The 24,874-nt window shown below is 44.2% G+C and overlaps 1 protein-coding gene across 3 annotated transcripts in view; it reads right to left on the bottom strand.

The window, feature by feature from the left end:
- LOC144155502 (uncharacterized) overlaps positions 1 to 24,874 on the bottom strand; it is a 65,582-nt gene that overhangs the window by 6,842 nt on the left and 33,866 nt on the right. For all 3 annotated transcript variants that reach the window (XM_077686989.1, XM_077686991.1, XM_077686990.1), the window contains 8 exons: positions 23,298 to 23,462; positions 20,508 to 20,588; positions 19,083 to 19,253; positions 10,425 to 10,480; positions 9,365 to 9,490; positions 6,310 to 6,484; positions 2,382 to 2,481; positions 2,188 to 2,294 (listed from right to left, as the gene is read on the bottom strand). In XM_077686989.1, the coding sequence (XP_077543115.1) occupies positions 2,188 to 2,294; positions 2,382 to 2,481; positions 6,310 to 6,484; positions 9,365 to 9,490; positions 10,425 to 10,480; positions 19,083 to 19,253; positions 20,508 to 20,588; positions 23,298 to 23,462 (981 nt within the window). The remainder of the gene's footprint in view (positions 1 to 2,187; positions 2,295 to 2,381; positions 2,482 to 6,309; positions 6,485 to 9,364; positions 9,491 to 10,424; positions 10,481 to 19,082; positions 19,254 to 20,507; positions 20,589 to 23,297; positions 23,463 to 24,874) is intronic.

Here is a 24,874-nt window from a genome sequence, read left to right as displayed (position 1 = left end):
GAATTGACTTTAGAAAACCTCCTCATTGTTTATCGTGCGAGGAGCGAAACGGGAGGGGAAGACCGGGAGAGGTGGGCGAGGGAGAGAAGGGAGGCATTTACGTGGCACAGGCGGCAGAAGACCATCATCTTTCGACGGCATTTTCAGCGAAGTGGGGAGGACAGCGGCCAAATTATTTTTTAACATTTTCAACTAATACAGCGTGTGTAGCACAGCTGCGGTGCCTCTGTTCGGTGAGGCTTTTCTGTAGCGCGAGGAAGATTTTGTATTCCCGTTCTTTGGACGCTCCCCGTACTACACATACCCTATAAACTTTGTACATAAAACCATTCGTGCATGTGTGGTTGGAATCACTTCGCATACGCCAACAGGAAGATATAAGTTACTGAGATAGTGAAAGGGAGAAACAATGCATCTAGCTGGCATCCCATTATTATCTGCAGATTAATGTGTTCTGCTGGCTTAGTGGGCCCTAATTCACACAGTTGGCGCATTTCTCGCGTTTCTTTTGGTTGGTGCATCGGCTCCTTAACTGTACACAGCGTTCTTACAGCAAAGCACGCTTTACAGGTGCACATGCAATTGCATTTTAGAGAGGATTTCGATGGCGAAGACGCTACTGCTCCCGGCTACGTAAGTACATTTACTGGCTCTCCCCTTAGTGCGAGGACGCAAGGTTTACGTTAGTGTCACTGGATAAGGTATCAGAGTACCGCCATTCAAGTACGCAAGTCAACAACGGCAGCCATTTTGGTGTTGCGAGATTGCCGCTTATACGGCCTCGCCGCTAACTTGACCGGGTCGTTTGTTAACAACACAGTCTAAGATGCTTAAAAACGGCATCTTCGGACACACTTCTCCTGCTGAAAGGCTGTTAGACGCGCTATCTTTGATTCGTGTTCGGGACGACGTCAGTCACGCGAAGACACAGAGCAGGAAGGACAAGCTAAGTCCACCACAACTGACCGAGGGAAAACGCATAAACAACAAAATGGCGGCGACCATGAACCTTAACAGAGTAAACACGTGCCACGTGATGCGAACTATTGTTCCATTACGCGATCATGGCGGCGTAGGAGAAAAAAGTGCCAATACTCTGTAACCTTATCTAGTGACACTAGTTTACGTATTTCCCTTCCCTCTTTTAATGGGGAATTCCTCCAATCACCCAAAATGGAGTGGCCAGCAGCCGCTATTCTCTACAGTGCACACACTGGTGTTCATCCATGCGAATTTTAGCGACAGCTCGCATTCCCGTGTATTAACGTATTTGACATAGCAGCCAGTCGGTCCAGTTTGGGACTTAGCTCACCATCGTGGCCGTATCACGTGCCCCACAAACAACCACCTAGACCACGACGGCCTTGCGTACTTATTATTAACAACATTTTCTTCCCGGTCCTAAGTAAGAACGCTAATTAAGCACGTAGATACGTAAGCACGCACTGCTATCTGTCGCTTATGCGAACTTGAACTACCCATTTAGGTGCGCACTGCAGCCAAAACTTACGTTAATTATTTAATTCTAGATTAACATTAAGAGGCATATCACAAGATGAACCCGTTTTTTTTCAATTTGTTATTCTTCCTTCTATTCCACCCTGTCAAGTTTTTTATTGCGTACATTCCTTTCAATAAAATGTTCCATAAGTATGTTATTTCAGTTACCTCGCCTTCTAGTGGGGTCCTTTATTGCAATTTTTTTCTACCACGTAAATGTCAGTCAAGAAATGGTAGACTGTCGAGTAATTCGGTGTGATAACTTTCCTTCCAGAACAAAACAAACCATAAATAAATATCCCAATAAACAGGCACGCCTTATGCATTGTCCCATTTGTACCAGCCACTTGAAGAGTCCTTGGTGTATGGTTCTCGACATCGTGTATGTTGTCTTACGCTTTAAATATGTGAATGCATTTCTTCGCTTTGCCTCACGAAACATTCACTGAATCAAACTTCAGTAATCTCCACGCCAATGCTCGCTAGGTCGGTACACTGAGCTTAATTTTTGTAGCGTCATACCCAATTTCCTTTTGTTGTACTATGCCTTTAGAACGCCAACGTATCAACACGCTGCACATCAGATCATTACATGCGGAGGTCACTCTTAGGGTGTTTGTGTGTGATACGACGTTTAGGAGTGGAAGTTGTCAGTGCATGCACCACGCAGGGGCCTCTGTGACTAACCTGGAGAAGGGGAGGGAACATGGCCAGCATCCAAACAATGGGATACGCCGCCCTGTAGGCCAGCACTACGGCTGCCTTCCTGTTGTTGAGCAGGAACAGGAAAATTCCTGCAGCGTGAAGGAAGAAAGTGAAGTAGATCGACGATGTCACTCATCCGGCGTCTCTGCACAAGTTTATGAATTGCTGCGGCGTACCTATAAGTGCGTGAATTGCAAAGTTGATGAAGAAGAGGGCAGTAACCTTTCCAAGGTTGCGGTTCAGGTGGCTAATGTAGTCGTTGCTTGCCAGGAGCTCCTGTGCAGGAACAAAAACGAATGAATGCCGCATTGCAAATGTGAATCAACAGCTTCTGCCACTCAAAAAATTTAAAAAAAAAGGTCACGTAACAAGTACTTTTGCCAAACACGAAATTATTCTGGGTCATACACATATGTCTAGCTTTAGTATATATACGACTCATGCATGAACAAAAGAAAAATCTGGGGGAAAGGGACAGCAATCGCAAAGTTTCTGATAGAAGCCAGAGATATCTGTTACGGGGGTAAGAGTGCTCCTTTCCTCCATTCGGCCCTTTTATCGGTGAAATATGAGGTTGGTACATAAAACCGTAGCCACTAGTCATAAAGATGATATTATATTTTAAATGTTATTACACTTACAACATACCTTCAAATGCTTGAAACCATCCTAACTCATCACTGTGACATTTTGATCACTTTTAGGTGGTGAGTGAAGCTCAGACCTTTGTGAACAAGGAACCTAATAGAAAACCACAAAGAAGTAACACTAGTCGCTCGCTGGCGGGAGGGAAACCACTGTGGTTCTCAAATGCAGATACGCGGACCTAGGTTTGTGAGGGCTTTGCGGTGTGCTACTGAAACACGATGCCAAACTTCGGTAATAATGCAATGAGCTTGCTTTATCACACTGTCTTTTTGGATTCTATGCTCTGATTCTTCACACACACCGACGCTGTGCGAGATAGCCAATCACATAAAAAGCAGGCATAAAACCAGTGCACAGGTAGAGCGTAGGTGCAAGAATAAGTTAAGTCCTAATGAGTAGCACATAGCCATGTCCCCCTTAACCATGTGGTTCTCCATTGCCTTTGCCTACCAGCAAAAGGTCTCCAAAAAACTTGTGATTGTGGAGCACTGGCTGGCAAAACAATGCAAAGGGCAAGATACCGGAAGGAAAAGCTAATTAAGACGGATATTAGGGACAGCATAAATGTTATCTCACATCAAATAGCTAAAGAAAACAAATGCATTGCCTACTGCCGCATCGAACTGAAGCTGTATAAATCCATTTGGTTCCCACTAAAACATTGCAAAGGTTCAAGCGCTCTGTTGCTATACTACAAGTGCTAAAATTGATCCAAAGCCCACGGGCTGCATTTCACATGGTGGAATAATTGCACTCATACTACAACAATGTGTGTGGGTGTGTGTGAAGGAGACTTCGGGGCAGGTAAAATATTCCAAGGTTGAAAAAATCAACCGTGACTTCCACCTATAATCAACACCAGCCTACTTATGTCCACTACAGGACGAATTCCTCTCCCTTACTCTTCTAGCTGTTTCTGTCTTTCAGTGCCCTTGCGCATTCTTTGGAACCCCCCCCCCCCCTCCATTTTTTTACTACACACCCAGCCCAAGTCCACTCCTTTTTTATCATTATTTTAGCCATGATGTTCCTACCCACCCCTTCCCCCCTACTCATTTTTCCTTCATATAGGACATGTTCTCTACCCCTAAGCCTTACGCCTATTATCCTTCTTTCCATTGCTTCTTGGGCTGACTTTTTTCCTTCAAGGCGCCTAATAAGGCACCAAGTTCTGCCCTATAACTCGTCACTGGCAGTACATATTGGTTGCACATACCTTTATTTTCAGTGATAGAGATACGCCGCTGTTCGTTAGTTTTGCATGCTTAAGTCAGATGCCAAATACCCCCCAGCCAATTCAGATTCTATGCTGGATTTCTTTCTCATTGTTGAGACCAGCAGTGACTTGCCCAAGATAGTTATATTCATTTACCTGTTAAAGCATTACATTACCCAGGCTAAAGGTGACGCGTTCTGCGTGTCTCTTCTACATTGATTCAATTTCTTCATATTTATCTTTAATTCTAACAGAACTTTCTAAGCGCAGTTCCTGAAGCGTTTTTTTTTTCACTAGTTCTCCTGATTCACTGAGCAAGATAATGTGCCTGAAAATCTCAAGTAACTTGAATATTCTCCATTCGCTCGTATCAGTGACTTTACCCATTCAAGTTTCTTGAATTCCTTCTCTAGACCGGCTCTAAACAATTTCAGAAAGATAGTGCCTTCTTCACTCACTCCGTTCCTTATCGGGAACTTTACACTCTTCTAGTGAAAGATTATCCCGCCCATAAATTCCTTGTATATGTCCTCCAAGAGTATTCTGTAAGTCTTTTCTATTCCCTAGACCTTCAATGATTCCAGTACTGCGTCGGTATCTGAAAAATCAAACCTTTCTTCGGAATATGTTAGAGCTATGTAAGATGGCTTGTTACACTCTACCGTTTTCCTTCCTTACTTGGCTGGTGCCAGGAATGTAATCAACTGTCGAGAATGCTTTCCTAAATACATCCCGGTCAACCAGTTGCAAAATCTAGGTCTATGCCGTTAGTTTTATTTTGTAAACAGCTGCTATACACTGATATTCCTGTAATTCTTAAGGTCTCTGACACCACCCATCATGTGGATCTTTGTTATGTTGACATCTCACCAGTTTAAGGTGCCCTTAAGTCCTAAGGTGTCCAGAAATTAATTTTGCTCACTTTTATAGTACAATGTACATTCCCCTCTTTCATTCGCCCACAGTTATTTCATCGTCTCCTAAAGCTTTTGCTCTGCTCATCCCTTAACACGCCTTCAATACTTCATGTTTAGCTACTAATGAGACCTTGTGAACCACGTTTGTAGATTTAGTCCTTTCTCCATGCCTAACATTGCTAGCATACAACTCGGCATCACATCTTTCCATTACTTCTATTATCTCGCCCATGTTGTGTGTGATGCTACCTTGTTCGTCTTTGAGTGCATGCATTTCATCTTTGCCTATAGCAAGCTTCTTAGTTGCACTGTGGCACACATTTGTAGCTTGTAACCATCTGAATTAATATGGTCAGTGAATATCGTAAACCAGCCTAAAATAACATCTGTCGGTGCGAGAAACAAAGAGGGTATGGCAAATTCGAATAAATAGCATTGGAAGTACCAGTGACGTGCGGGTCTTGCTTTTCATCTTTGGTCACGCTTAGTTTGAGTTACATATGCATCATCAAAGTAACAAAAACCAGGCCCCATTTCTGTCTTCCCCGGTTCTTGAATTCCTATTAAGACTTCCGAGAGGAAACCGCAAAGAAAATATGACACCCATGGGTTCGATTATCCTGTTTTTTGTCTATTCCAAACTACTGCCCAAATCGTCTTGTGATGAGCTATCCAACGTCTACATTTGGAAAACATTTTTTTAATTGTAGTAGAATTCCCCCGGGGAAGTATTGAAAGTACACTGCTCATTATCAAATTAAAAAGTAATCAAAACAGCTAAATTGCTCAAGAAGTTAGCTAAACTGTGGTAACCTGAACTAAGTAGTTAAACTGCGTAGACGTCTGGTAGAGAGACATAGCAAAGAAATACCGTCCCAGCGCCTTTTTGCTTGGCCAAACTGCTATTCAGTTGAGAGTTAACCTGTGGGCGCTTTCTGACCTTCGACCCGCAGAAAGGCGCAACAACGGCTTTCTGCTTCATCTCATAACTACTCTTAATTTCTGTTAATGTAAGCCCACTCGTAACATTGGAGCTGCTGGTGCACGTTTGCTCTCATCGAAAGCTATACATGTGCATAGCTATCCACGATACAGAATGAAATTGCACCTATGTTCTGAGCAAACTAACGTGTGATAAGTATTTGACGTGCACAAATAGAGCATTGTTGGCGCTATCTGCTTCAGTGGTTTGTCTCGCTATGTGAGTGTTTGCTTAAGTCCACCCTACTATTGAAAGGAAGCACTACATTAGGTTTTTGTACCACTGTGAGTGTGGTGCTGACGTGGGGCAAAGGAGTTGAGTGCCATGCAGCGCATACTGACGTGCATGCCTTCGCGGATCGTGATGCGTTTCTCTCTCAGCCGCAGGGCGACACCGCGCAGGTAGGTGATGATCATCTCGCACTGTGTGCAGTAGTTCAGCAGCACCGCCATCTCAACGAGGGTCATCACCAGCTGACCCAGGATCCGCAGCGTAATCAGGCTCAGCATCTTCCACCTGTCATAGGCACATGGACCAGAATGAAGACTCTGGGCGTGCACTACATAACCATGTGTCGGACTTCCCAAGCACGGTTATAAAAACAACTATTGGCAGGACGGAAAGGGACATCACTAGCTGAGTGCCAGCCCACTCCGTCTCTTTCCGAGTGTCAGCATACTGTTTACACCATAGAAATACTTAAGCAGGTGCACTGAAGCACCGACCTAGAAATTGCAAGCATGGAACTAGTTTCCATAAAAAAACATGACTAATAAGGAGTAAACCCCCACCCCCCACAACTAAAACACACTGGCGGTAATTTAGCAGTGCATGAGCACACATTTTATTCTATGCTGGTAATTTCAAAACACAAAAATCTCAGTGGGCCACAGTTATTTCTCGTTTGGTTTTTTTTTGCGTGCAAGTTGTTCTATGTGGTATTTTTCATGAAAACACATTAGGTTGATGGTGTGTCGTCGAAAGTCATTATGTAATCCGAAGAACAGTGAACAATGTGAGCTGTAGGCACTACGTATTCGAGCTAAATACATGAGCAGCTCGCTTCCTTATTTATTTATTACAGCAGAGCTGTTGTAAGCTAACTTACCCGTTTTTTTTTTTCGTCCGTAGTTGGTTCTCTCAGTTTTCTGACCGCTGTTCTCTGCATATGCCATGGCAGTACGTGTTCTTCTGTTAGGCTGTATGTACCCCCTCTCGTTTCCGCCACCTGTTCGCCTTCTGTGCTTCACATTTTGATTTAGGATTGCGTGTATCGTTGCTGAATATAACATATTTTCTAGCCATGCATTTTTGTTTAGAAGTGAAGCTGACCTTACGAAGATCGGTACAAGCTTGGTTTTTGTAATCCGGCTTCCCCACATTACCTGTTGCACAATAAAGCGTACTCACAAAGAGAAAATTGGCCTCGTATCTGCTAACTTCGATGCAAATGTCGTCGAAAGACGATAGTCTTTGGACGACATTTGCATGACCACGTCAATCCCTCTCTTCCGTTCCCACCCACCTCTCATAGTCTTCCCCTCCCATTTCACTCCTCCCACAATAAACGCTGTTGAGGTTTACTCAGGTAAGTTCAATTTTGCCGCTTTTCACTGCTCAGGCCATCTACTGAAACCTTTTGTTACTGTTAAGCTTGGAACACTGCCGCAAGGCGGCTCTACGAGCGCTTTTGGTGTTTTGAGGTCGAAACATTGTTGAAGTCGTAATTTTTATTTGTTATAGCAAAAATCAGGCATCCACATATTTTTAATGTAAAGCATAATGCAAATGTCACTTATGTATTGATGTCTGGCCTCAAATATGCCTGATGTTTTCTTTTTGATGAACAATGTTGACAAGTATGAACATACCCACCGGATTTAGTAGTTTCGGAATGCTGTGCCTATATTAACGTCACGTTCAAGAATTCTCTTAAGTTTTGGCCGGGCGGCTGAGTCGAGGGACAGACAAAGAGACAGAGCGAAATTATCCCGTTTAAGTATCCCTAGAAGGACTATCGTCTTTGAAGACAGTCTAACTCCCCGCGAACGCGGCGGAAGGAGGCCACCGACGACGATCGGGCCGCGACGCCAGGTGTGAGCGCGATGCCCGTCGGACTACGAATACCGCGAGGCGGTTGACGCAGTTAAGACGTCGGCGTGGCTACAATCCCGCTGAACGCTTCTCCGCCGCGACGGTGCGGTTTTCAATGAGCGAGAGTTTTTGGCCAGCTGATTCGGCGTCACTTGTGCGGTATGTGATCGTTTGTTATTTCCAGGGGACACCAGTCCCGTTACTACGGTAACCCACAATCAGCTCCGCCGGTCGTCCGCTGTTACATAGTGGAACGGCACTTAATTGTTTATTTATGTATACATTTATACATGTATTCACTGATCTGCTAGTGCGCCTGTATGAATGTTTACTTTGCTACCGTTCTTCAACGTTTAGTTTCGCCTTAGCACCATATATATATATATATATATATATATATAACAAGAAATAACGGTTGGCAGTCAAGAAAACCTCGGAAAACAAAGGGGAGGATTTGGTAGGTCATTGAAACAGATAAAGAATTTGGAAAGAAAGAAAGTCCTGTCCCGCCCCCAAGGAGAGGAAAAAAAATTACATTGACATAAATACCCCAGAAAGTGAAGGGTGAAGGGGAAAAATAGCCCCGCCGGTAGCGTAGTGGTTATCGCACCAGACCGGTATTCTGGAGGTCGTGGGTTCAGATCCCACCTGGCGGGCATTTTTTCTTCACTTTCTTTCTTTCCAAATTCTTTATCTGTTTCAATGACCTACCATATCCTCCCTTTTGTTTTCCGAGGTTTTCTTGACTGCCAACCCTTATTTCTGTCTTATTTTCAACGAGCCCCTCATTTCCTATTCTGATTCGCTATATATATATATATATATATATATATATATATATATATATATATATATATATATATATATATATATATATATATATATATATATATATATATATATATATATATATATATACACATGAACTCTTTGATTTGATAATGAGCATGTGTAAAATTAAGAGAAAAGGTTCCTGACTATAAGGCTAACTGTACGATTGAATGGTCATGGTGAAAAACAACAATATTCATTCTAACGTTTCGGCCGGGCACCGGTCGTTTTCAAACACATAAATATGTACCTTTGGGAGAGGCTTTCGTCCTGCAGTGGACACAAACAAGCTCATGACATACATACATACATACATACATACATACATACATACATACATACATACATACATACATACATACATACATACATACATACATACATACATACATACATACATACATACATACATACATACATACATACATACATACATACATACATACATACATACATATACAGCAATACTACCCCGGCAGAGTTGAGGTAGCGAAGGCTCGTTCCACCAGTTTTTCTTCTGATTCCACAGCGGTGTTGTACAGTACTTGAACCGCTATCTGTAGAAGTGTCCAAACGATTCCCGCTAGTAGAAACCTCCTAGATACAAAAAAAAACAAGAAAATTGGCTCAGTTTTTCTGAAAGAAAATAGTCCATGGTTTGAAATGGCAGCACCTTAAAGACTACGAGTTGTATATATCTACAAGATGATACCCGCTTCAGAAACTAGTGTTACGTATTCCACGGCGAGTTGAGTTGCACACCGCTCATGTGGTGCTGTGGTGTGTAGTGTTCTCTTGTGCGTGCGTGCCTGTGTGTGCGTGTGTACGTATGTGCATCTGTGAGTGTGTGTGGGGGGGGAGGGGTCTATGAGTGGGAGCACAGTACAACGAGCATGTGTTTACTCGTTTTCTCGATTTGAAATGCGCGCGCATACCCGCGATGGGAACCATTTGCCACGATAGGAACCATAAGCCACGACCATTTTAAGCTTAGTATAACGACCGAAAGAATTCCAGCACACATCAAACTGCACCAGTTCATGAGAGAGAAGGGAGTTTCTTTCGAGGTGCGCGTACTCGCGAATGCATAGTGACTACTTCTAGAGGGATTTCGGTTTTCACCATACCTTGCAACGCGGTGCGGATACTACGCCGTTTCTCAGTCAGGTTCATGTTTTTGTAGCTGCCATCCCTGTTTGAATACCTAGGCAATGCTTGACCGAAAATATTTATCTTTCAGATAAAGGGTTGTCCTGTGGCATTTGACGCCACAGCGGAAGCAACGGTACATTTTTTAGTCATAGGCTTCGACTGCTTCAATTTTGTTGCGCTGTTTCTAAAGAAAATAAAAATCGAGGGAGAATAAGGTATGACTTTCTATTTTATTCCCTATAGCTTGCACCCTTCACAGTCTCTAAATTAATTTTCAAATTCGGCTTCACTGAACTGTGCTTTAGCCATCCCGCATCACAGCAGGCAATTACCCGCGCCATTTCCAAGCAAGAATTTTTCCGTTAAACGTTGTCGGTACCTTGTAATAGTTATGATGATGCGCTCTGTGAAGTATGCCGAAGACTGTAGAAAAACCTGAAATAAAAAAACGAAGGAGAAATAAGTTGGCTTCCACGGTGAGGAGCGCCATTGGGCAACAGCAAATGTTTTCAAGCTGCTTAAAATATGCTTAAGGTGAGAGTTACAAATGATCAGACAAGGAGAAATGAAAGCTTGCAGTTGTTCAACAATTTGCAATTTACAAAAAACAGAAACAAGAAGAGCCATGCTTGCTATTAGACGCTAAAACGACGGTTCCTGGTCGCCCTTCACGCAGTCTAAGATCTACTCTGAGGGGAATTTGGGTCGCCCAGATATTTATTGAGCAATTAATTTACCTTGGCGCAAATTATATTTAACTCTAATATGGCCTATGCCATATTAAATTCAATACATTTATTACCACACAAACAGCAGTGCCTTATCAAGTTAGCCACTAAATAGTTAGTCAGTCGCCTATTTGTAATATTCGGTTAATTAGAAGTGATATGCTGGTCCCGTCAATTTTACATGCAATGCAATGGAAGTAATTACTCGATAATTTAAATCTCAAACCCATTATATCGGTTAACTGGGATGCATTTCTTAATATAAAGCATCGAGGTGACCGTCATTCCTTGATAAAATTCCAAATTTTCAAGCACGAGAACAACACCGTGTTATCTACTGGTGTCGGCGCCATAGCAACTAAGGCAGCGCCATAGCTGATAAAGCGGCAGTATTACTCAGTCGAGGATCGCGCCCATAGGGTTTGATTGATTGATTGATTGATTGATTGATTTGATTGATTGATTGATTGATTGATTGATTGATTGATTGATTGATTGATTGATTGATTGATTGATTGCGACGTTTAACGTGCAGACGCTACACAGGCGACGAGGCACGCCGTAGTGGGGGCTCCGTATTAATTTTGACCACCTGGGCATCTTTAACGGTCGCCGAAACCTCGAACGCACGGGCATTTTTGCTTTTCGCCTCCATTAGAAAAGCGGCAGCCGCGGCCGGGGATCGAACCCGTGTCCTTAGGCTCAGCAGCATAACGCCATAGCCACTGAGCCACCGCGGCGGTTCTATAGGGTTTCATACATGTGTAGGAAACTGTATGCTCGCGCACGCTGACGGATCTTTCTGAGGTCCTTATCCTTAGTTGTTGCGCCAGACGAGTGTGAACAGTTTGTGCGGTGGACGCTTCAGGCTTCGATGTTAGGGATATGTCTGAACGACTGTGTTGTACACTCGACTTAGCATCGAAAGTCTACATTCTGAACGAAATCGTGGAGGGAGGCTAGTTTTGTATGATTGGGTATTCTATTCTCGTTGCCTTTCTTTAACTGAAAGTTACGCCAATTCAAAGTGTTTGGTGGTCTCCGTGGACTTCGTATTAACGGTAGCCGACTGTATTATAAAACTGAACCTGAAACATTGCATGAGAGGCCCCGCCCCCTAGGGGAAATACATCCTCAGAGCTCCCGGAAGTGGTGGTCTACAAATACCGAAATCAGTTTTTCTGTGCTCATTGGTCAAAAGTACCACAGTGTGAAATGACATTCAGTAACGTTAACAGCTAGGTACAAAATACATGCGCTGTGCAGAATATTCTTTAAATGAGAGTTCATACATGGTGCTGAAACATTATATTATGCCTTAAAACACCGTGTCGAAATAGGATAAATATAAGAAAAAGATATTATGCCTTCTTTGAGTAATCGATTCGATCGATGAATAAAAGCGCAAGCTTCCTGTATAATACCTGTTATCCGTAAGAAGTATAAAGCAAGATAAAATATTGGTGTTGACATCACTGCAAGAAAGTGAGTGGAAGGTGCCCCTTAAAAAAGTTGATAAGCGATTGTTTTGAATGGTGCGATGCGCGGAGAGGACAATGTTTTGAAAAACAAAGGCAGAAGAGAGCAATGTTTAAAATAACAGCCGTAAAAACGGGTACAGAAGAAAGCTGTCTAGAACAAACAAAACTGCGATTTCCCTTTTTCGAATAACAATTTCAGAGGATTGACTCGGTCATAATGTGTTCTCTTTTCTCGTTGACGTAGAAATAGATACCTTTTTTTTATTCTATAAACACGGTTCGCAAGGTTTTACATTACTAGCTTTAAATTTAGCGATGTACATGTCGTTTCAGTCCTTCAAGAGTTGATCGCTGACACGCATTGCGGCCAACAAAGCTTTTACAAAAACCATAGGTGTTATATAAGGCATTTTTCAAATTTTAGTGCTGGGGTGTTTTGTTCAGCAGGTTTGATTAACATTGTAAAGTAAAACTATTGTAGTTCCACAGACTATATATATATATATATATATATATATAAGACAGAAATAAGGGTTGGCAGTCAAGAAAACCTTGGAAAGCAAAGGGGAGGATATGGTAGGTCATTGAAACAGATAAAATGCCCGCCAGGTGGGATCCGAACCCACGACCTCCAGGAAATCAAGATATTTTGGGGTAATTGAGGCTATTTATTTATCCCAGTTATTCATAAGGTGCCCTGACAATGCCGTGTTAAGAATGAATGATGCGAAATCTTATTTACTGACATATTTCTCTAATGACATTCGTGGGTTCGGATCCCACCTGGCGGGGATTTTTTCTCCACTTTCTTTTTTTCCAAATTCTTTATCTGTTTCAATGACCTACCATATCCTCCCTTTGCTTTAAATATATATATATATATATCAGGGTGTCGAACCGAAAAAAATACCGGTTCGGTTACGGTTCGGGTTCGGGTGAAATAATTTCGTTCCGGTTCAGTTCCGGTTCGACAAAATTATGTGCCGAACCGGTTCGCGAACCGGTTCGGGAGCTTGAACCGGTTCGCGAACCGGTTCGATGAATTGAATTGTCACTAAAATTAGAAAAAAAACATTTAGTAGTTTAAAGCGACAGTAAAGTCAAAACACAAACAAAAATTCAAAATGCTGCTGTTCCCCAAGGGCAGTGGCGCAATTGCAAAGCAAACTTTAAATAATCACGAGATATTAGAAAAACAGATGAAGTGGTGACGATTTACTACCTACTTTCTCGTCCAGACTTTATGTTGTCCTAGCGACTATTCATAAAGCCACCGCCGAGAGATATGACGGTGGGATATACAGGGTGTCCCAGCTATCATGCACCAAGATTTAAAAAACGAGTAAAGGCGTAACTCGAAAGAAACCAGGTGCATAATGTTTGCAGTACTGTGAAGAAGCGGACAGTATTTTTTTCTTTAATGACACTTAATTAACTAATGGTAATTAATTATCTAACTCGAGTAATACTCTCCTAATCACTAAAGTGTCAATGAGGCACTTGAAGGTAACCACGAGGGGCATCTAACTGCGGTATTTTCAGCGATGAACTAATTGCGTACACATTTATTATGACTGATAAAGGAAACCCGCGAAATATGAAAAATACCACGTGACGGCGCCTCCGCGCGCACCGTAAAGCAACGCCCTCAAACAGGCTGCCTCTGAGTTAGCCAGAATGAAATAAACAAAAGAAAGAAAGAAGAAATCGCGACCGAGTTTGTTCCTTATCTGCACACGCGTCCCGGGAATCTTGCTGTTGCTGCTCCTTCCATGCATGCTATTATCAAGGTGATGCGCTGTCTTTTCGGGCGGATAACACGCGAAGCAGTTGCTTTCAATCAGCTTTGTTTGGGGACGCTGCTTTACAATGCGCGCGTAAGCGTCGTCACGTGGTATTTTTCATATTTCGCGGGTTTCCTTAATCAGTCAAAATAAATGAGTACGCAATTAGTTCGTCGCTGAAAATAGCGCAGTTAGATGCCCCTCGTGGTTACCTACAAGTGCCTCATTGACACTTTAGTGATTAGGGAAGTATTTCTCTAGTTAGATAATTAATTACAATCAATTAATTAAGTCTCATTAACGAAAAAATTACTCTCCGCAACTTCACAGTACTGCAAACATTATGCACTAGGTTTTCTTCGAGTTACGCAATTTCTCTTTTTTTAAATCTTGGTGCATGATAGCTGGGACACCCTGTATATTCTGCCCTTTCATTTTTTGTTAAAATCGCAATCGTCACTATGGAATCGCCTATCACGCTTACCTTGAAGCCTTAAATTTAGGTCTGCGTACTGGCGTGTTGAAATATCAGCGCTAATTACCAATGGCGCACATTTTTTTAATATTTGTAACAAAACAGAACAACCCTACTACAGGCACATAAATACTACCAATGAATTAGATCATTTGGTCACCCTGAATAATTTGTTAGCTGTCACCCTATCGAATGTGTTAGCCACACTTTTGTTAAAAGTAAGCTTTAGTTAACGCTCAGTCACTGCATTATTTCTCTGACCACTGCAATTCCTTTTGCGAAAGCTATACTGGATGTGTGCATTACAATCAGTATGTCATCGTACCGCCTGACCCCCGGCCATCGTTCCGTGTGCTACATTGCGTAATCTTATAACAGATTATGCTGTTACAAAATGAAAGGGAAATTTTACGCGCGGAGCATAAGAAGAACTTTTTTGGGTAGGCGCTCTTTAATTCGTCCACAGCAGTACTCCCCTCTGACCTGCCTCGGTGGCTCAGTGGCTAAGGCACTGCTGAGCGCGAGGTCGCGGGTTCGATTCCCGGCCGAAGCGGCCGCTTTTCTGATGGAGGCGAAAAGCAAAAACGCCCGTGTGTACGAAATTTCGGCGCACGTTAAAGATCCCCAGGTGGTCAAAATTAATTCGAAGCCCTCCACTACGGCGCGCCTCATCGCCTGTGCTGGGTCGGCGCGTTAAACCCCACAATCAAATCAAATCAGTACTCCCCTCCGGATCGAGTAGCAGTAGAAGTAATGTAGCGAGTTGGGCAGTCAGTACAAGTGCACCTTCGAAAAAAAAAGCAGATCTGAAAGAGAAAAAACTGCAGAACAAGCAGAAAAGATGATCGCTCGGCGAATGGGACAGTGTGAGGTACCGGCCGTCCTTTCTGCACGTGTCATCTGCTTTATTACTGTTTCTGCTTCCAAGACAAGGTCGAGGACTGCAGTTTCTTGCCAAGAGATTAAGTGCGCACCTTAACAGTTTTCCCTGACATATCTGTTGTTATTTGTACTTGTAAAAAACGGAGCTTGTCCACTGTACTGTCCTCAAAAATGGTCGTGGGTAAGGGACATCGAAGCCACTTGTAGTCAGCATCAAGTGGTTTAGCCACTGAGCCGCTCCTGCGGTCAAATTTGTCAAATATTACAATTTGCAGGTGTCGGACCTTTTAAACAAATTATGAAATGGAAAAAGTTTGCACACATCGGGCTTTCGCTGCTGCACACTAGAGCACTCCTGCAGCCTGATTGCTCCACTAAAGTTGCAGCTAGGGAAGGGCAAAGCCGTTTTATATCCCCTGCAAGCTGCGGAGAATGACATTTCCTTTGGTCAGCTTCCACTACGCTCGCGCTTCCAGCAGCAACAGACCATTGCTACATTGGTGCTCATTCATTTCCCTTGTTGTTACATAGAGTGTGATAGTGTTCAATTGTCTGGAGGGGGAAGTGAGCGAGCAGGTACGAAGTTGATGGTACGTGAAAGAAAAAAAAGCCTGAATTGCATTGACTGTGCAATGTCAACAACAGAGGGTCGAACCGTTTCGGCATGAACCGGTAACCGTTATTTCTTTTTTCGGTTCAGTTCCGGTTCGGGTTCAGCGTGCTCAAAAAATAACGGTTCGGGTTCGGGTTCAGTTCCGGCAAAAATACCGGTTCAGTTCCGGTTTTCGGTTCGGTTCGGTTCCGGTTCGACACCCTGATATATATATATATATATATATATATATATATATATTTGCAAATACTGCTGTCTCAACGAGAGACATCGCAGGAGTGGTGTAGTTACATGACATACATGTACACGACAGATACAAGTAATAAAGGCTGTAAAATGTACAAGTAATCTTCAATGATGAAGTGTTGTCCGCTAAGAGTGGCTGTATAACGTTTACGGCCACTGCGAACGATTTCTCAGTTCATTACCGAAAGCCACTGCGTCATTCGTAGAACGGAAACATTTGAAGTACCTCTTCAAGCGTGCTTTTTTTTAAGTGCGTTCAATTTCCACCCAAAACAAAAGATACTGCGCTTTTCCTGTACTGCGAATGAGTTAAAATCAAACAGAAAAGAAAGGAGAGGCTGAACGGTTACCGCTGCACCCTTAACCTTACAGCCGGCACAAGCAGCACCCACTTCATGAAAGGTCCACCGCACAGATCTGACAAACATCACGCTAGCAGTCAGATTGCGTGCATCTGATTGCGTCCTAAACAACCGCAGGTATCAGACCACCGCGAAACGTGGCATCTCCCCACTACGGAGACGATTCGTTGTCGTTAGGAGAGAAGTAAGCACTAGTCCTTCCTACTCCATTCACAGCTATGGTTCGCACAAGAAACGCGCATTGTCGTGCGGCCCGGCAGTGTCATCTGTGACCACGAGCCTTATCATAAAGGAAGAATACGAGCTCGGTACGCACGGGCACTATCGCGGCTGAAGGATTGGCAACCCGCCCAGAAACGCCTCCTTTCGCCCCTTGAGCTTAGCAGGGTATAAACAACACGTTTTCGTCGACGCGTGAAATTCGGTTTGAACCCGCCGCGGTGGCTCAGTGGCTAAGGCGTTGCGCTGCTGAGCACGAGGTCGCGGGTTCGATTCCCGGCCGCGGCGGCCGCTTTTCTGATGGAGGCGAAAAGCAAAAACGCCCGTGTGTACGAGATTTCGGCGCACGTTAAAGATCCCCAGGTGGTCAAAATTAATCCGGAGCCCTCCACTACGGCGCGCCTCATCGCCTGCGTTGCGTCGGCGCGTTAAACCCTACAATCAATCATCAAATTCGGTTTGCCGCATTTGATGCGAAGACACACTAATGAAAACAAATCTGACAGGCAACTTAGGTACATTCCGGCGAAAAGTTTCTCCAGAAGGCAAGAAAAGAAGCATATAACACAGTGCCGCTAATTTTCTGCGGTTAGACTGCCGTTACGCATGTTTGTACACGCTGATTTCATGCCGAATCGATGCAACTTCGAGGAGCTAAAGAGTTAGTATCTGAAGCAATGCATGAACGAGGCGCGCCGAATTCTTGGATTTTTGGGGCAGCGTGGTATTTTTTTAATTAATGACTGTTAAAACCTCACGTGCGAAATTATTGGGGTACACATCTCAATGCACATTTTGTTTAGTTTTGATATACACAACGGATAGCCGGGAGGTCGAACGATGCGCGTTTTATATGGAAAGGTGAAAATGGACTCCTGCTCGGAAGTCGGCCTTCCGTCAGCCTTCCCTGCGGGTCTTTGTTCGTCCGGCCAACTGCTCAAGGATCCCCAAGTCACTGACCATCAGGCAGCCAAGCAAGAAGGCAAAAATGACCCGCTACCACAATGGCCGGTGCCGAGGCCTTCCGAGAAGGCACCGCAGTTAGCCGTCAAAGGGCGAGTGGGCACGAGAATTCATAACCACGCGGCGGCGATCATTTGGCCTTGAACTCTTAAAAACGTTCCCGTGCCTGTTTATCCGAAACTCAGCTGCTTGATCAATTATTGCGATCATAGATCAAAGCAAGCCACTGACGGCCGTGATGTCCCGTACTGGGGAGAAAAATTCAAATTTTTAGATGCAGAAATTTCTTTTTAGCCCTTTTCCACGCGGATTTCTCGCCAAAACCCTGAACGTTTCCCTGCATGCTCTTTTCGTAGCTGACTGATCTTTTAGGTGTATTCCTGTTCTCTTTGGGCGTTAATCAGTGCCACCTATGTCGGCTTTACGTCACCCTGCGGACGCAGACGCCGTGTAGAGTTTTATTCTGAAACAGATTCCACTACCTCTGTCGCTCAGCCCCATTTCCCGAATTCTTACAGGGCACTGATGCGGTAACATGCATTTCAAATTTCGTCCCAAAAGCATTCAATCCTTGCATGCTAATGCTCTAAGTTTACAGTGCTCCTAAGAAAGGAAATCAAGATATTTTGGGGTAATTGAGGCTATTTATTTATCACAGTTATTCATAAGGTGCCCTGACAATGCCGTGTTAAGAATGAATGATGCGAGGTCTTATTTACTGACATATTTCTTTTATTCTTACTATATCACTATGAACATTTCCTGAATTTATCACAGATTCCCTTTTTATCTTTCGGCCAAAACTGCAGCCGCAAATTCCTCGAGAAAGGGAAAACATCCTCCAAAGGATATCACTGATTGACCTGACTGACCTGGCATATGCGACTCGACTCTAAACTTGTGGTCGGTGCTGTGGCGTTGCGTATTCTTCAAAACACCTCTGAGTAGGCTTCATTGCAACACATCCAAATGACCGATCCTCGCGTTCTACATGCAACCTGACAGGACGGGCGAGGTATGAATGAGAATTCGCCAAAGAAATATACATGTCTGAGTGCAAATTAACATGGGAATGAAACGGGTTTAACGTGTTGCTGTGTTGTGATATATTTTCATGGAGCGCCCGTGGCAAGCAGTTAAAAGCTCATGCGATGAATTAGTTACATTTGTAACTAGTTGTAAAATCTCCAGATGACAGAATTGAGCCGCACGTAACTCCCTTTGAGGCAATTCTCAATCAGCGTCAGAGTGCCGCTGTACGTACTGGCCGGGTGCGGCACGCACCTTCTCCATGATGGCATAGAGCTCCTCGTCCACTCCGATCAGGCGGAACATGTAGAACCCGTAGAGGAAAGCAGCCACCTGGAGCACACTGGGCAGGATGTACAGCGTGAGCCGGTGCTGGCACTGCGGAAGGTCGCCCAGGTCGTCCGCCTCCTCGCTACTCCGCGACGTCTGCAACGCGCCGCGCATCCACTAAGTTACACAGAACACACCGCCGCCCGAAGCATGCGTAAGGGGAGGTGTGGGCGCGCCTTCCCTGTGTCCTACAGACGTGTCTCTTTATCGCCCCGGGGAATCCCAACTGCGCCATCGTGTAACACAGAACCAGAGGCCCATTAACGCAGCCGCCCCTAGCTTCTCTCGGCAGCAGAGGGGCGCACACGCCACCGCTATGCGGCGACGGCGTACAGTAAACCTTTGGTATGACGAAATCGCTCCATTCGAAATATCGTTCTGTTCAAAGCTTTTCTGGCCCCTCACTGTACTGTGGTCAGATCACTTCATCTTCGCTTTTAACAAAGTTTTGCTTACGGGGATTAGGTTATCATGAGGCTTTACTGCAGTTGCCGACGGAGAGGAGTTGCGGAACAATGCAAACAGCGGAGAAACCCGCCGAAGCTTGTGTGGCTCTGCAGGGCGCGTGGTGCCGGATCGGCACGTGCCTCGATTACGGTGCCGGCGCGCTTCGTGGGTCCTTCCACGTCCATCGGTCTATCAACCCTAAACCAGGAGCAGGTATGGGAAATGGGTCTGCCATCTGTTATTTTGCCCAGCTAGTTTAGCGTCCGCCCCCAATGCTATCCCTCCTGGATACAGCCTGCAGGTAATAAATTAAAGGTGCACGAATTTTAGGTGCGGAGCACCTTAGGACCGCACAATGTCCGTTCACGTCCATGCGCATAGCGCTTACAGTCGCAAAAAATCGCACAGGCATCGGCAGGATTAGAGCCCGTGTCTGGTAGACTAGACCGAGTTAGTGCCAGTCGTCTTACCCATTGGGCTACGACCGTGAGTTAGTACCCGAGAGTCAAACGGCTTACTCCTGCGCCTGAAACGATGCGGAGTACCTTAGGACCTCCCAAAGTCCGTCCGCGTCCATCCGTGCGCCCATCACCATCAAGCGAAAATCAAGCGAAATTCGATTTGAGCCGTGAGTTGCAGTTTCATTTAGGGAATAATCACGGTGCAACTCACGGCTCAAATCGAATGACGGTCGGGGCGCAAATCGGATGTCACTCCGGGCGCAACATGAATTTCATTTCGAGTTCCCGTACTCCGCACCCTCGCCATCATCCACATAATGGAGATGCTGCCATTTTTTTTTTTCAAAACAGAATTGGTTTTTCTTAAAAATATATATCGCATTTGAAAACGACGGCAAGAGGGCTAAATTATAACGCGAGATGTCGACCTACGCGTACTCACTGTAGTCTCATCCCAGTAGAACCCGATGGAGTCGGTAGTGGTATTCTTGGGAGGTATTTTCGTCGCGTTTTGGAGTTCTACCTGTGAAAACAGCAGCGGTATTTGTGAATGTTCTGATATTAACAAAAGAAATTCCCTTATCTTCGCGAACTTCGACCATAGTTTTAGAGCATAATGAACTAAGGACACTCATCTTTATACAAACTTCGCGATCTCTGCTCACGCTAAGAGGTTGTGACATCTTTGCTGTAAGGCAGCAGGTGGGTTTCCAGTTTAAAAATTACAATCGCTACCTCGCGCCCACTCAGTCGCGTCAGCGCTAGCGCATTCAGGAAAAACAAAATAACCCAGAAAGAACGTCGTTGAGTCGACCCAGAGAATAATACAAATTTTGGTTTATTTTTATTTAAAAAACACTGCGGATAATTTTTCACCACCCTAGCAGGAGAGGGTTACGTCATTTTCCTAACAAAGCAGTCAAAACTAGGAGATGTCGGGGCATGCGCGCAGTCGGAAGGCAATGAATACCACGGTCATCGATAGTTCGTATAAAGAAAGTGTACATGTACTACTTAAAGGCGATAGTTCGTATACAGGAAGTGTACATGTACTACTTAAAGGTGTCATTTTTAGCGACATATGACCTAACGCTTTTTGAGTGATTTAACCTTTCTGAGCTTCGGAGAGAGGGCAGAATATACATTTCATTTAAACCAGACTTGTTATTGTCGAGTTTTTATAAAAAAGTTTAACCTGACAATTTCCCACCTCGTCTCCAGTAATTCCCGGCCATATCTTTTTATTATTTCAGAAACTAAGGAGAGGCGCCTGTAAAATTTGAGAAAAATAAATCGTGCTCCTGGTCACTGGATCCTCCCCACTTTTTATGACTGTCTTCAAGCGTGGATCCCACGCGATGGACGCGTGTTCCGACACTGGGAAGAAGTGGAGCTTTATAGCTTGAAAGTTTGACGGTCCACTTGCAAGCTCCCAATATGCTTCTCCAAAAGCATAGCTTTTTGTAGGCCTTGACGCAAATTACCATCTACGTTTCATGTTAACAGTCAAAACTATTTTACATATCGTTCACGAATTCAATGCGTTTATCACGGCCATGGTATTTATATTCACAGGAAGTTTTCTTGTGCATTATTGCAAGAGCACAAGGTTTTGGAAAGGTGATTACCATGTGCCATGTCTAACGCCAGTCAGCAATTTGACACAACTTTTCATTCTCCAATAATTGTTCCAAGGTGCTACTGACGGTATAGTATAAATTACAAGTCATCTGCAAACATTTTCATTCACACCCGCGTAAAGGACCTCAGCAATATCATTGGAATAGATAAAACAAGAGCGGTTCTTACACCCACCGGCCCTCGGAGCACTCCCGTCAAGGTTTTGTTTTTGGCAGCTATTAATTTGAACAAACTGCCCTCTGAACAATGCGGTACCCCATCAGAGGCTTTTGATAGATACAAAACTATTGGGTAGATTTGTGTTCTATTGTTGACAGCATTGCTGTGCATGACTGATACGAGCTGGGTCATGGCGGATAGCGTTCTATAAACCCAAGGTGGAAGCTGAATAACATGTTACTGCATTCCAAAAAACGACGTTATCTGGCTACAGATTATATGCTCAAGCAGCCTGCAGCAATTACTGATTAATGATGTAGGTCTGTTGCTCGTAGCGAGCAGTTTGCTACCGTCCTCGTGTTGCGGCAAATTTTTTCCACACAATCAATCAAGAGGTAGTTTTACTTGAACAGTATCAATCCCACATAATAATTATATTACGTCCCTTCGCTAAAGCCTGCTGAACGCATCAAGTAAATTAACAGAAAAATGGAGCAACCACAGTTCCAGTATTCTTAATCTTAACTGCAGTAAGAAGAACGCGGCTTCCTGTAGGGGACTACTTAAGTGGGCAAGTCTGGTGACGTACAGAAGTCAAATTAATCCCTTCACGAGAAGTGCTCCCATAGACCGACTAGGAGGGAGACAGTGATAACAGCTAAAATGCGTGCCGGTTAGTTGACCAGCCTCTACCAAATGCAACAGCAGTGAATAGAACAAACATTACAAGTAACTATGTGCACATCATCTCTTGTTTAGTGTCCTGGGGAGCTACTTTCGACGTCACCGGGAAACTGGAAACAAGAAATCGCGACAGAAAATTTTATTTTCGATTGACGCTAAGTTTTGTCCCGTGCTTCCGGCTAACGTATGCGAAAAAATGCGCTCGAAACACATAGAAAATGTTAAAGCCAATGAGCATGAGCATCGATTCAAAATTTCCGGACTCCAGGTGACCTCAAAAAGGGCCCCCCTCCACCTTATTTTTTTGTTCACAGAAACTCTCAAACGAACGTCCCCACAACACGGTATTTTCACGGCTGGGCTTTGAAAACGCAAACTCTATACTGATACGTCCGTTCTTTAAGTGCACTCGCCGACATTCTGCACGAATTGTTTATTCATGACAGTGTTAATAGTGAGATTTTCCCTGCAATACTTCAATTACCTTAACTGAAGGTCCTATCCTTATAACTCATGGCAGGTATGCCTGAAACCATGACAATGCGAAGGTAGTGTGCGAAGGGAAGGGTTTTTAGCACTCCTTGGTAGTTGCCACGTTACTCAAAACCAAAATGTTGGAAAAGCACTGTCTTTTCAAAGCTAAAAGAAGTCAGGTTTCACTTGTAAGTCCTTAGGCGGAAAAAAATCAAATACATTTTGCCCACCAAACCTACAAGGCTTTAGGGCGCATTGCTAGGGGAAAACTCACCGCCCTGGCAGTTTTGAACTCCAGCCGTCCAGGGCAGGCCAGTCCTTGTAGAATAGCGTAGAACAGCAACAGGGTGAGGATGAGAGCTGGGTACAGAACGTTCATCAGCCTCCAGGAGAGATGGTGGCGTGTGGGGTTGTCTTTGCGAAACTTGCGCCATGCTATCTGCACAGGCGGCACCACCGAAACAACTCAACACACGCAGATGGCCCTTGGGTACCTCCGCTTCTCAGAGCCCTCGAAAGAGAGCCACAAGCGCGCATCTGATAGAAGTAAGGACCTTGGCGGAACGGGGGCAGCCACATCAGGAGAGCGTTCACCCACCATTAATGGTGATGATGAATTTTTCTTGGTGAATGGCGCATAACCAATCGTGGGATCGGCCAATCATAAGTGGCTGAAAAAAATTCTAGTAAAAACTTCAGGACATTGCAAAAAGATAATTTAAACAGGTTGAAAAATATTTTGATGCCAAAGTCGGAATAGTGAAAAAAGAAAGCATTCAATAAGAAAAAGGTAAATGGGAAGAAGGTGTGGGTCGTCCCAGCGTCGTCCGATAAATTTGAAGAGGAGGATTTCCTTCACGGATGATTTCGTTGTTTTCCACCGTGTCAATTTCAGTCTACCCTTCCCAATTTTCACTTTTGGTGGTTGTGGTGGTGCTGGTAGTGAGTGAGGCGCTTCTTAGTTTTGCGTCGCGATTACTCGGCGGGTTGAAAACGGCTTAGGGCTAAGAATTCAAATGCCGTTACCCACCTCCGCAAAATGCCGCTTCTAGTTCTTTGCGACGTAACTGAGGACGTGCAGATGCTGTCGACCCGACACGCTTGCGGGATATGCGAACGTCGATCCTGTTCATTCGTTAGTGCCAGCATCATGTCTGTTCAATATAACTAGATGCGCTTCCAATACCCGGGGCAAGCGTGAGGGTGTGCTTCATAGGTCTGTTCTGGGTGATCATACCCACAAAGATGAACCGCGAAAGGAAAAACGTCTACTCGCCACTTAGCCTGCTAACAGTCAATTATCGCTCACCTCTTTGAGACGCGCGCTGTGGCTGGGGAGAGGCGCCTTGCTTGCCCCACAAAAGCGTCCAATGAAACTGAGGTGTGGTTGTACGTAACTATAAAAAATGAATGTGAGTGATGTGGATCTTCGGATTTATGCTCTTCATCGGATGGCACAAAAATGTATTTAAGTTTGTTTAGGTTGTACGCACAAATGTACGCACACGCACATTTAAGCTGTAGCTTAGATAGTTCGACAGTGCTGGCACCAAGCAATCCTTTATTGCTTAAAGGGGCCATGCAGACAAAATGCAAGTTTGTTTTATTCGAAAGATTTAGTGTTTTATAGTACCCTCAGCGCTTTTGCGGCAGTAAAAGATGTTTTATTCCCAGAGAAATTAGAAATTTTAAACCAAAATTTCAATTCTCCCGCTAAATCATGTGTTTTCGTGACGTCGACAATGTCGTATCCGGAGCACGGCCTTAAAACTAAAGATAGCCTGCTGACCAGGGCTGCTACCATCTCACAGACGGCTGTTTCGTCATAACGTCCGAGATCACCCCGCGCGC

This window comes from Haemaphysalis longicornis, unplaced genomic scaffold (assembly GCF_048455015.1).
Source record: "Haemaphysalis longicornis isolate Haplotype H1 unplaced genomic scaffold, Haemaphysalis longicornis Haplotype H1 scaffold_1, whole genome shotgun sequence".
NCBI lineage: Eukaryota > Metazoa > Arthropoda > Arachnida > Ixodida > Ixodidae > Haemaphysalis > Haemaphysalis longicornis.
The sequence above is the reverse complement of the archived record's forward strand: the minus strand, read 5'-3'. Positions and strand labels throughout refer to the sequence as shown.